Raw genomic sequence first — 13,886 nt, 5'->3', positions numbered from 1 at the left:
AATAATCCTACCAGTTAGGTGAACAGCACGACCTCAAAGTGTGTGTAGGAGTGAAAATACAAGAGTGAAAGCTGGAGAAAAGATATTTGAAGTATTGCCAGACATTTTGTAGGAACATTAATACCAGGTTATGTTGCCATTTCCTGATGGTGCATAAAGAAACATTCCATCTTAAAATGAGATTCTGCACTGTGAGAAAATGAAATGATAAAAAAGCATTTTCTCGTCCTACCTCTGCATTTACATGAAAATCTATGGTTGAACTATCAATATTTTCCAGAAGTATGAAATTTATTTTATCTTTCCTGCAGCACAATGACCTCCGCAGACTTTTAAGCCTGCCTACAAAGCAGCCTGAACATACCTGGCCTGAAAGGAGCAAGAACACCTTGTCTACATCTACGAACTCTTATCGCCTGCCACATCTGCACTGCTTTATGTTTTCTCTCCCTCCGAATAAAGGAAAGGAAATACAAAAATCAATCATAACTTTGTCAGGAGAGATGCTATCTCTGTAGGTAGCATCATACAAAAGTTCCCAGCCTTTGCACAGCTCTCAATCTGCCTACGTACATATCGATCCATCTGAAAACAAAGCATTAAAAGCGAGCATAGATGCGGCATGATGTGCTCAATAAAATAACATCATCTTGAAGAAAATATACTGCACAGTCAAAAAAAAACCCAAACCTGACAGTGTGAGACTCTCTGCCGGAGGACACGACTATAACCTTAACTATTTCCAAGTTGAAAGGGCCACAAATTGTGTCGGACAACTGGAACAACAATTGCAGCCCGGAGTGGAAAACTGACAATTTACACTACCCCGAGGCCTACCTCTGACGACTGCAGTCATAACACTGCCTGCACAGTTGTAATATCCCGGAGTGTGAACATCCTGATACTGTAACTCAACAATGACTCACTCCAGCATGTTACACTTGATAGTTTCATTCCATAGGTTTCCCTTCCTTCTTCCCGTCTCTGCAACCGGCCCGGCTGTGAAGACAAACTCACGTCTATTAATTATAGTCGGCGATTAAAAGCAACTCTGATGGATGACAAAGCCAGAAAATGATTTAAGTTATTGAATTAATACTAGAATTAAGCATGACGCCTGTTCATCAAAAAAGCCGGTGCCTTCCCTGAGCAGCGAAAGGCCATCTTCTTCTTAAATTAGTAGCGAGTGGTGTGGAATCGCGGCAAGCCCCCCCTGCACCCCGGCGCCTTAGTCGCTGATCTATTCTGTCATTACTGTGAATGATTGGCCCTTCAAAACTTCTGCAGGTGGGATGGCGAACAATATTTCATTTTGATTCCGGTATTCATCGTGGGTGATTCCGGGTGAAGACCACCTGCCTGCAAAACCTAGAAGACCACCCCCCTCACGGACACGCTTACACGCGTGCTGAGAATTGCTTACCTTTCTGAATGTCCAATACGTGGTGTTTGTCTAACATCCATCCTCCCATATTGGAGGCATCCAGCTCATAGCCTTGCAAGACCGCCGTCCTCTTCTCCCACAGCACCACATCGAGGCAGGACTCGTATTCGTACCCCACTGACACTGAAAGCAATGATGGGAGATCCCCACGGTGAGCAGGGTAGCAACCTCCTTACCCGACACTTTTGGCAGCAATGAGCTTTATAGCCGGGTAGACATGCGGCGCACGTCGCGGCTGTTTTCTGTGTTTTTTTCCCCCCTCTCCGTTCTACTTTTTCTTCGAATGTGTGATAATCTCAAACTGGGATGATTTTAGAAGACCTGTGGGGTTTCCGAGTCTCACCTGTACAGTTTGTATTTTATGCGCTCTCCTCTCATTTGTCTTGTGTAAATGCAAATAAAAAAAAAAGTCACAACGCAGCATGCAAAGTGGCGCGAATTACTTAGACAATGAAGGCTCAGATGGAATGCATTACTGTAGGAGCCATAAACACCGCCGTGCGGTCGGGGCCGTTAGACACAAGTGAATCTCATTCACTCTGAAAGAAAACGTTACGGCTGTAAGACTTTGGTAAGTTTAAATGCAAAATATCACGATGCAGGAATGCAATCACGTAGTTCCTGAAAAAAAGATGTGCATTAGTTATTATCCAATAATAATGCTAGAGATAAATAGTTATTTTGTCACTATTACAGTATTTTCCACACTATGAGGTGCACCTAAAAGCCTCTAATTTTCTTAAAAACCGACAGTGCGCCTTACAATCCAGTGCGCATTATATGTGGGGAAAAGTTTCAGAATAGCCTTTTCATTGAAGGAGCGCCTTATAATCAAGTGCGCCTCATAATCCGGTGCACCTTTTTTACGAAAACAGTTTTATAAATAGCCTATTCATAGGAGGTGAGCCTTATAATCCAGTGCGCCTTACAGTGTGGAAAATACTGTACTCGATTTCTCTGCAGGTCACTGCTTCATCTGCAGTATTTTCGTCACAGCACTGCTGCTTAAGTCAGCAAACAGAGCAGCGGCCTTCAAAAAAAAATTAAAGATAATGCAGCACTGGGAGATTTCAGGATTTCACACCACCTGCTCAATCTTTATTGCAGAACAAAAGCAGCCCCTGACAAAATAATCCTCAATTAAAAACTAAAAAAAAAAAAAAACCTCAATAAACTCAATGTCGGAGAGTTCAGCTGAGGTTCAGTGAAGGTAACGCAGGGAGGGGGCTGAATGTGAACCGGTGCTTGCACAACATCTTGAGTTGGCAGCTTCGCAGCGGGTACTCACCCACGGCCTCGGCGAGGCCATAGACCTTCTGATTGTAGGCGTCTGTTTTATCCCAGATGAAGGTGTACGAGAGGTCCGGGAAGGCGGGGAAAGACTTCTGGAACTGACGGCCCATGACGGCCACCATCAGGTGGACCTTCATCAGGCCGAACGGGAGGCGGTCTTGGGTCAGGAGCACCTTCAGGATGGGCTTGTAGCCGGCTGCCCTGGAGCTCAGGTAGACCAAGTTGAGGTCACTGCCCGGTATGGCCACTTGCTCATGAAGAACCTGCAGTGAGATTTTAATTATCTGAGTCAGACCTTTGCCGAACACACAGTGTGCAGCACGCATTTAACAGGAGTTAGTGTTTAATATAGATGAACTCTCCACTTGCAGTATAAAATACATAAAATCTACACGATGCAATAAATTTGAATATATTGCATTTCCCACACTTGGGGATCGGCGTCCGGTTTTGGAGCATTTCAGCCACAGCAGAGGAATCTTGTCAGTCAAAAGGTTTATCCCAGACACACAGCTGATCTTTTTTAGATTCAAGCCAGTAAACTTAAAAAAAAAAAATTATGAACTTCTGTTGAGCAGAGATTTTTTTTTTTTGAAATATTAAATAAATTCATGAGCAGAATCCTCAGGCAATTAGTCAATAATTCATCCATTATTTGTGTCTGTGCAAAAAATAAATAAATTAGTTGGCTTCAACACAACTCTAATGAGATTTCATCCTTGGTCTTTTTACTGTGGAGTCCTGACTTCTCATCAGAATGCCACTAAGCTCATGTTAAAACCCATCCTCTCTTTGTCTCCTGGGTTTTTTAACAGCTTATTTACGCACAATTATAACTGTACACATCTGTTTCTATTCTGTTAAAAGCTGCAGAATTTTGCATTTGTGGGGATTTTTCAAAACTTCTGGCTCGAGCCAACTGGATATAAAACAAGTCCGGAGGCGTGCGACCTCCCTGCGATGTGTCCTCAGAATTTATCAGCATTACTGCGAAGCAATTTATGGTTTAGTATTTAAGCACACACCTCAATTCAATCAAAGCTCAAAGGCAAACTGAAAGGCAAATCTGACTAGGAATGAGACAGAGAAGCCATGGCAAAGGGAAGATAACAGCATTAGCGCTACCGGGTCGGTGTATTTCCACCACTGATGCTTGTAATGTTGAGCTCAAACATGGGTCCAGTGATTAAAGTCACTCAAAACAATCAGATATGAGCCAGAATTTTTGGAACGGAACATAAAACCCTCCTGCTCGTCACCTGGGTCTCGGGGATGATGGGGCTGTCCTCCGGGGAGCTCTTGTATAGAGTGGAGAGGGGCGTGGCCAGGATGAAGGGGTTGGGCCTGATCAGACCAGTCAGGTAACAGCTGGGGATGTCGTTCTCCTCCCTCTTCATCACCACCGTGTCCATCACGTGGAAAACGTTCCAGGGCAGCCAAACGGTGCGGTGCAGGGTGGGGAACGGGGCGCGTTCATAACTCAGCGTCAAAGAAGCGCCGCCATTGGCCACAAGGTCAAACCTTCAAAACGATATCATACAGAAACAAGTCACCGAATGGATGAACCGCTTGTTGTAGTCATCTGTTCTATTAGGGATGATGAAGAACAGCTTGACCCATAAATCAGGATTTTTTTTTTTGCTTGTGATTTTCTTGTGATTTTCTTTTTTTTTCTCTTCTTCTTATGAATAGTTTGATGAGATCTGGTTCAGGAAAAAAAATAATAAATCAAAGAAAAGATTAAGTGTGGGCAGCTGTTCAAACACATTCACAAGTCTGTCTAAAGTTAAATTATTCCACATTTAAGTCTGACATGAAGGTGATAATGAAGATTACCATGCGCACACACACACACACACACACACATGCAAACACACACTAAATCGTCTTCATGTGAAGCTGTGTGAAACACCAGCTTCTCGGCTTCCTCCCTCCAAACGAATCCACTGAACTCTACTTCTTTTACTTCAAACATGATGTATTAATTTTACAGACTAAAAATGGAGGTTCTATTCCTTTTGATTCCACCATGTCACAGTTATGCACGACTAGAATGACGGCCAGAACAATGTAAATAACCCCTCAAGCTGTAATAAACTGACATTCCCCCTTTAAAGTAATCCAATATGAACCGATGATGCTTAACCAATGAGAGGACGTTCCCCTTATCAAGTGAATCCACTCTGCACAGCCTCCATGTATTATTATCATTCACTGGAATCTAATTTATGACTCTTGTCTAGCCAAGCGGAACCTGGTGTAAGAAGACACTTTATGGTTGAATTTTGGTCTTGGGAGTCTTGGGAGTCTCTTCTGGTGAACTGGTTTTAATTAGTATGACATTACTCAGGGAAAAACTTACTGGTTTGGAAATGAAGGGCGAGTCTTTGAAGTGCTGCTCTATATATATTCGCCGGGCTCCCGCTTACCCAGGGGTAAAGCGTCTGTGCGGTGACATTGCATTGCATTCACATGCAAAAAAGGGGGAGCCACACGCTTTGGATTCAAACGCTTTCTGCGCGTCTTTCATGCGCACGCACCCCGCAACGGGCGACGGCCAAGCTGTGCAGCTGACTTAAGACAGCTTCCTCCTCAAGCTCTCTCTACTCTGGGCAGTGGGGAGCTCACAGCTGCAAGAGGCCAGACTTTGATGCTGCCCCCCCCCCCCTCCTCGCCGCCGCACCACCAAACCACCATCCTTAGCACTGAGCGGATCTGTTGGCTAACCAAGTGTGATTATCCCCCCCCCCCAACCATTTATCATGCTCCTTGTCAGAAGAGTTACAGGGCGGAATATCTGAAGGAATCAGCTAATCCCCCCCCAGCTATCTGGGGACCCGGGAATTCTGTCTCGTAACAACAGCTGTACAAATTCTCTGCCACTCATAAAAACCCCTTTATTCCAAACTGGCAACACATAAACAGCTCCTATCTGTTGAATTTGAATGAGGGGGGGCCCGCCTCCCCCCCCCCCATCTCCCGAGGTCCATCTGGTGAAATGCAGCTCCGACCCGAGGTGAACCTTTACCTTCTATAATGTGTGACATACGTTTGTCTTGTATGTATTTGGACTCCCATTATTAAGACGCCGTCTGCGGTAACAGCGGGAGAAGGTCAGGGAGTAATCCCATGTTTTACTACACCACGGGCAGATTGATTCTACCCTCGCTGATTCAATGCATTTTAAATAGCTCCGTTCAAAATGGCCTCCGCCAGTGTGACATTTGCATGAGAAATTGTTCCAGGGCACAATGTGCTGCTGTTTCAATTTGTTTTTAACGCAGTTTTTGGAGAAACGCCAGGACAATTCGGACAGCTTTCCTTTGCATTCCCCCTCCTCCCCTGCGCTGGACAGCGGCGAATGCCGCACATAAATCATTGCAAAGGCAAAAAGGTTCAACCCAAGTACAAGAGAGTGCTTGTCTTTGTTTGAATTTTAAAACCCGTGCTGCCAAAATATCCAGATGGATAGGTGTGAGTGTGTGTATGCTAAACCTTCAAGTGCGTGGGTGCGTGAAGACACTTCCTTACATGCCATCCTGCCGCGTGACGGTGTAGCCGTACTCCGGGTAGTGCAGGAAAGACACGTTGACTCCGATCAGCGGCGTCCCGTCTCCCGTAAGGACCTGACCTCGGATTACTGACACCAGGCTGTGTGGGCAAACAAACACGAAAAGGGCCGAGTGAACAAACAATACCAGCCGGCGTTAACGCTGCCTCCACGGCATAGACGATGCTAATAACCGCCATTCTTCTCCCAGCGGCACCAGCAGCGAGGAATGATTTACTGACCAGTAAGGACACGCGTGATTGTCAAGGACATTTGTTTTTGTGTGAGGCATTATGGAAAACTGTGGGCATCAAAAGGGTGAAAAACACAAAGCAGCATTCAAAAAAAGTTATAAGTACCTTAAATAATGAAAAGAATTTTTTCATTTAAAGGTGTGATTCAAACATGAATTACTCCAAAAAACAGGCTACTTGACACTCGCGTTAAATATCCACGTCGATACCTGCGATCAGAGATAATAAACCGCCAAGAATTATGTTAAGGCAAGGTCTTTAAGTCGGTTTGCAGATTTCCTCTCCAAGCAAAGCCGACATGTGAAAAGGTACTTTATAGGAATTTGGTACAAAGAGATTCAATGCTTGAGGCAAACTGTCATCAAGAAGGGTAGAAAAAACAAAACAAAAAAATGAAAAGGGGATTGAAAAAGAAAGCTACTATTGGAAAAAAAACCCCAAAACACTTCAATGGTTGAAAAAGGTGAAGTCATAACTGCGGATGTGAAAAGAAATCAAGATGTGGATGCAAGAAACCCCAACACAATGTTCTTGGGTGTTGTCGACAAAATCAAGGATTATGTTGGTTTGAAGTCTCTGTAGTAAAAAGAAACACTTTTTAATAATAAATATATTTATATGGAGTAGTTTTTGAACAGAATCTTCTTGACTAGTTTTCTCACACACATTTGCACCTGGAGGCTGAATTACACCATCCAGCCTCCCACTGCTGACCAAAGAGTGGTGCCACTTGAGCAGGTGCAAGGGGTTAAAAGCTTCACTTAAGGGCACCTGTATGGTAGTTAGTCAAGTCACGGGAGAGCATTATTCATTTACATTGCTCACCCAGATTTCCTCACTGCTAGTAAATGGATTTGCTTCTGGTCAAAAGGCTCTCCACCTCCTCTGCTTTTACCTAAAAAACTGTGTTTTCTTCTGCATCTTTGCTCCATAAATCACAGACACGGATGGTTCATACATGATTTACGCCTCTGATATCTCCTGCGATTATTCAACACGCCGAGTGCGGACTGCCTTTAGGTAACGCCGCTCCTTCCTTATGAGCGTATATATATCTAATATTCTCCAGCATGGTTGTAATTTGTTAAGACGATCCTCTTTTTGAAGATAAGGAGGTGCGACAACACAATATTTGTCACGCTTGTGAACCATAGAGCAGAATTTTAAAAGTCTCCCTTTCGTATTTGTCACCGGTCGGTGCAACAAAATGTCTCTTTTGGCCACTTTATCTCCAGGTCATTACGCACACGAGAGACGAAGGATGATCAACAGCTTTAGTCCCTTCTCATTTTCCTTCCCTCTCCATGTCTGGAAAAACCATCTCCCCCATCCTTTATTTACCAGCTCGGGGAACAAGGCCACTTAAGAGCCCCGGCGATGGTTCACTCTTTCTTCCCTGCATCTCTATTAATCTTTTGAGAGGCAGACGGATGCCATGGTAGTGGAACCCCCCCCCCCCCACACACACACACACACACAACTCCTTCAAAACAAACAAGAGTCACGCCACCTGATGGAACCCCAGAAATGAATCACATAATTCAAGCATTCTTATCTGTCATTGTCTCCCGCTGGTTTGGGGGGACAAAAAAAAACACCATCTGAAAGCCCAATGGGAGACTTGTGTGTGGACACGCGATATGACTAGGAACAAAAGACACAACACACATCTTATTCTTTGTGCTATATAAGGTCGGCTGCAGACTTCTGAAACCTGAACACACTCTGAAGTCTTCCCCTTTTCTCTCTAACTATAAAAATATATTTAAATTCCAAAAGCCACTGTCTCACATCGCAGGACCATTACATTCTCAGAGACAAGGCGTAACTTCCCCCCGCTGCTGATCGATGTCTCGATGCTCTCCTGGCATTACTCCAGTGCTTTAGAGACTTTTTATATAATGTATAGTCTGCTAAGATTGTCAATAAATTATTCACCCTATAACCTCAATTGATTGTTTGAAAAATATGGGTCTCCAAACAAACCGTGCTTCTACTAAATCTTACTCCTTCAGTAAACATTTCACATATAATGTGAATGTTATAAGGCGAATACAGTATGAAAACAAAATTAATTGTCAAAATTTTGGGAGTATGTTTGCAGAGACTCCACATTTTTCAACATGAAGCTAACGTCTACAAGGAGATAAATAAAAAATAAAAAAAAAGGCAAATGAGTATTTTGAGAAAGAGAGCTAATGCCAGTGCCAGACATAAAATCGACAGTAAGCTGAAAACAATGAGGATGAGGATTACTGAGAACTCGGCTGCAGGGAGGATGGGGGGGGGGGGGCAACGGTCTCATTCTATATTTTCAGTAAAGCATGCTATTTACATAAGGATTATTTTAAACTATTGGAGGAAATATTCCCAAAGCCTTCTGCACACACTTGGCAATCATTTTCCTCTCCATCAGTCACAAAACAAACTCTATTCACCATGCTGAGCACACGGGGAAGTGCATCCAGCCTCCAGTGAAAAATGGCTGTCACTTCTCTTGTTGTAACACAGTGGTCCATTCATTGGTATTAAATTCATGCTGCTTCTTTCCTTAATATAAAACCTTTTTTTTTTTCAATCAATGCATTCACCTTGGATGATCACAAAACATCCATTATTATTGGTTGTTAAAGAAAGTATTTTGTCACATTGCAAAAAGTTTTTTTTTTACACAAAGGCTTTCAGCGCTGCATTCCGGAAGCGTATATACGGAACGGGAGATGGAGATGATGATAGCGACGAGATTAAAAGCCTGCAGCCGTGCTAGCAGCTTGACGGGTGGGTTTAGCCACAGCGGCGCTTTGAGCAAACATCAGCATACGTTCACAAAGGCAAAGCTCACATGCTGGTGTGTAATATTTACCATGTTCACAGTCTTAGTTTAGCATATTTAACATGTTAATGTCTGCTAATGGGCTATGAACATAATGTACGTTTGATGCTGAAGGGATTTCATCAAAGTGCTGGGCAAACTGAAATTTGGACCCAGTGGTGAGGCAAGAAATGTGTATTATATAACAACAAAACCTGCTTAAGTCACATTGGCTCTTTTTTTTTGGGGGGGGGGGGGCGTTTTGCATATTGTTATGGGGCTAATTTAATTTCTTTGAAAAAGAGAACCTTCAGCAAATATAAATATATTGTGCAATTTGCACCACACTGATAATAAAAAAAAAAGAAGCTAATTATAAATGTGCAGTGAAAACTGCCTCTTCAGTGGAGCGGTACACTTCTTTTCTATTTCGAAAAAAACAAAAGCTACTGCTATCCGTCATTAGTGTTCTGTCTTTTTTTTTTTTTTTTAAGAAAAGTGTCGCCTTACTCTTGAGATTCTTTATCCTGCCTGGTAAAAGAAATAAATGCCTGTGGCAGTGACATCACTGTAAACACACTTGTCACACTGAATGCAAAGACAAAGAGATGTTGGGATTCTTTGACGTTTCGGAGTGGCTGCACAAACACAGGTGTCTCTCCCAACTGGTAATGAGACAGCCAACCAGCCAGCGTGATCCAAATAATTAAAGAGCTGTCTGTCATTAAAGCGCTTACCTGCTGTTGAACGCGTTATCCCAGGGTACCACATGACTGCCGCTGGGGCCGATCAAGAAACTGACGCGGTCATAAAACCCCTTGGATGTGGGTACGGCGGATGAACCCTGGGCCTGGCCGGCGAGGGCGATGGGGTCAGGCGAGCCGCGACAGTAGGGCTGACCTTGACAGGCCATTTGAGTGCAGCAATCTGGGTCCATGCAGTCGACCAGCCCGTCTGGAGAACAGGGGTGGGGGTAGTTGGGACAGGGGAGGAAACGCTTTGTTGACCTGGATGCATTTGGGAAACTTTGGGGGCATGTTCATTCTAGCGTTGCGATCTTGTGCACGCTAACAGATTCCGACGTCAAGTGGAGTTCATTAAGGCGACAGCAGCGATCTGCCACGATTTCAAAAGCGTTTCACCAATTATGAACCTCAAAAGTTTTACACTTGAGTAAGAAGCAGTTCAGGAACTCCAGAGTGTTTACTTCGTCTCACATGCACTACATAGTGAATATACGGTGTATTTCTGCATATTCTCTCTTGTACGATTGATTTGATGATTCCTCATTTTGGCACAATAAGTCGTACAAACACAGAAAACCATTTGTGTTTTTTGTTTGCTTTTTGTTTATTCCGACCTCCTTCGTTATCCTTCCCGTCCGAGCAGAGAGTTTCGGTCGCCACGTCGCATCCCAGTCCTCTCCATCCTGACTGGCAGATGCAGTGCCAGACGTTCTGATCGAGGACGCACCTCCCATTGTTGTTGCACAGCCCGGGGCAGCCGTCTGTCAACACATCGTGTACGTGTCAAAAAGATGAGCAAGACAACGAAACAAACAAAAAAAAAAAAATCAGGTGGAGGAGGGGGAGATTGGAGTGAAAAGGGGCATTTAGAGTGGACAAAAGGGGGAAAATGATTAAAGACGGTATTGAGTGAACATACAGTACGATACAACTCTGACAGGACTGGTGGGGGGGGGGGATGTGGGTGTGGTGGGGGGAGGAGGGTGTGAGGAGTTGGTGTCGTTTCACATGAGTTTCACAAACTTTTTAAACATCCAATAAAGATAAAGAGTGGCATTTATAAAATAAAATAGTAAAGCCTGCTGAGCTGTTTACTTCCTGTTAAAATGCCCAAATGAAGCAGTGTGACAAATCTGTGGAGCAACTGTAGTTGTTTTTGGTTTTTTTGTGGCGTAATAAACAAAGCAAAAATTCTTTGGGGCTTCAAATCGTTCATTTAAGTTGGATGATTGGACATAAAGTGATTTCTTTTTCAAATTGATGGCTGGTTTGGTGCCAAAATTTTACTTTCCTCTTTTCCCTCTGGGATCTTAGATGTTAATGATTCTTTGTGGGTTTGAAGCTGTGCATAATTCTTTTTTTTTTTTTTAAAAGAGGCTGGAAATGAACCGGCTGTCTTGGAAGTTCACTGGCATGGTTTGGCAAAAAAAAAATAAAAAAAAAATAATTAAAAGTGGAAATAGCCTTTTGTGGATTTTAGATGCACTCATGTGAAGTAACAGCCATATCAAAGTGGAAGTAAAAAAAAGTGAAATAAGTGTGTGGTGGTGGTGGTGGGGGGGGGGTCTGGAGTCTCTGCATGTACAGAAAACGGAGCATTTTACTGCCATAACGCATTCCTTCTAGTGGAGGGTGAAGACAGGGAGCCGAAACATGACTAAACCACACCAGTTTGGGGCGTTTAATCTTGCAGACACAAGGAATTAAGACAGGGGGTGGGGTGGGGTGGGGTGGGGGAGAAGGGACCGTGGATCTGAGTGAGGCTAGTTGAAACGGACAGAAGATGAGGGGACAAATCGGGAGGAGGCAGGATCACAGCTGAAACATTATGATCGACTCGGACATAGAACAGGTGTATAAACGCCGTGCTAGGAAAGACAAAGAGCAGGGAGGGATTGTTCATGACAATCTCCCTTAAGGGGGGGGTAGTGGTTCAATTTACCTTTATATCCTATCTTGACTGCTCCTATTACACAACCGAGGAAAAGGAAACATTTGGAAAAGAAAATTACTTATCTCTGTGGTGGCAGAGAGCTAAGACTGACAAAACATTTACTTACTGTAACTTACAGGGAGCACAAAATGTGGCTAAAGCTAACCCTGCTGGGCCTAAAGCCGATATACCTGCCAACTTAAATATCAGGGGAAAAAAGAAAGAAAAAAAAGCTATGCAGGAAAGATGTTTTCCCAAGATTACCATTGCCTTCAGCATGCTTTAGCTTCTGCTCTGATTTCAATCTCTCGACTGCGTATGCAAATCACAGCTGTTCAGTGATTGAGCTGAATGTCTAATATTAACCATGAGCGACAGGATATGACTGCAAAGCTTGCAAGCTCACAAAGTCTTAAAAATGATGAAATCACATTATTTAAAAAAAAAAAAGAAAAGCAAGAAAAAAAAATGAACATAGTTCAGCTGGATCTGGCAACGATAATTCCCATGTTGAAAGTTTAAAATCGTTTAGTTACCTGATACTCTGGAATCCAGGGCTATACATGTAAGCCAAGAGGGAGTTGAGGGGAGAGACAGACAGGCAGGCAGACAGGCATAAAGACATAAAATAGAGAAGAGAATGGCTATAAGTAAGGGGGTTAGGCAGAGAAAATGCAAACAGGAAACAAAAACAACTCGAAAATTGATGTGAGAGAGACAAAAAGAGACAGATGCCGATTTAAAGATTTACAGTGTCAATACAGCAGCGGCTGAAAACAAACAACGGCGTTTTGAACATGGAATGAAGATGTTGATTAAAGCAGCAAGAGATTAATCAGACTTATGGATTCCTCCGTGATCAAAATCCCCCTATGTTGTTGGTTTTTTTTTTCCTTTAGTTTGTCGTTATAATTCCGTCCTTTGGAAGCAACATGAACGAATTCAGCATCTAAAGTCGAGTAAAATATTCATTGCTAACGCCACCCCCCCCCACCCCCCATCTGCTTTGCCTTTCCTAAATCATGACAGGCAAACAGATAGAAGAGAGCACCCCTTTTCTCTTGATATCCTAGTGTTGTAGCATGCTGCTATATGAGCAGGCTTCATCTGCATCAAAACACTTTACCGGCTGCTTGTCAGGAGGTATGTATTCTCTACCTTCGTCTAATGGGAGTGCATCATGAAGCAGCAGACTGAGATTTTTTTTTTTTTCTTCCTCCTTTCAATTTGCTGTCAACTCCACTTCAGTGATTTCAGCAACTGCGGCGCGAAGAACCAGCAGCAACACTACGGCGAATCAAAAAACACCTTTAACTGCATCGCTGAGAATGCGGCGACAATGGGTTAAGCCTTGCATATAAAACAGGATTCTGGATGCTCGTGACAAAAGAATGGCCGAGGAAGTCCTCTATTCAGGCTCTGGCCATGTAATGTGATTAAAAGACGCTTTGTGCAAATGGCAGTTTATTCAGGGTTTGAAAGACAAAATAAGCCCCCCTCCCCCCCGGTTCGTAAAGAAAAGGTGACGCGCTGCCCTTTCATTCCCTCGGCATCCGAAGTAGGAGTTACTCTCCTCATGTGAGCCTTAAATGGAAAGAAAGAGGAAAAATGGATGATGCAACGTCTGCCCTGAGAGGAGGAAGACTCGTGGGATCAGAAGAGCGACCCCCCCACATGAGATGCATCTAACGACAGATTGCTGATGGGAGAACTTGGAAATACATAATTAGAGTTCAAGAGCTTGGATTACCGGATCTTTGGTTCTCAGGGAAAGTGTCATCATTTAGAGGTCAAAGGTGGCGCTTTAGGTGAATGCTTGCTTGACCTACCGTGTCAGAGTTTAACTACAGGACC

General features: G+C 43.5%; 1 protein-coding gene across 2 annotated transcripts in view; it reads right to left on the bottom strand.

Moving 5' to 3' along the window:
* Window positions 1–13,886, bottom strand: part of si:dkey-237h12.3 (teneurin-3) — a 132,478-nt gene that overhangs the window by 28,304 nt on the left and 90,288 nt on the right. For both annotated transcript variants that reach the window (XM_068325079.1, XM_068325078.1), the window contains exons 13-18: window positions 10,714–10,860; window positions 10,091–10,307; window positions 6,269–6,388; window positions 3,997–4,258; window positions 2,733–3,000; window positions 1,424–1,567 (exon numbers count right to left, since the gene is read on the bottom strand). In XM_068325079.1, coding sequence (XP_068181180.1) covers window positions 1,424–1,567; window positions 2,733–3,000; window positions 3,997–4,258; window positions 6,269–6,388; window positions 10,091–10,307; window positions 10,714–10,860 — 1,158 coding nt within the window. The remainder of the gene's footprint in view (window positions 1–1,423; window positions 1,568–2,732; window positions 3,001–3,996; window positions 4,259–6,268; window positions 6,389–10,090; window positions 10,308–10,713; window positions 10,861–13,886) is intronic.

The sequence above is a fragment of the Antennarius striatus genome, chromosome 10 (assembly GCF_040054535.1).
Source record: "Antennarius striatus isolate MH-2024 chromosome 10, ASM4005453v1, whole genome shotgun sequence".
NCBI classification, from domain to species: Eukaryota; Metazoa; Chordata; class Actinopteri; order Lophiiformes; family Antennariidae; genus Antennarius; species Antennarius striatus.
This window is presented reverse-complemented; position numbering and strand designations above follow the sequence as displayed.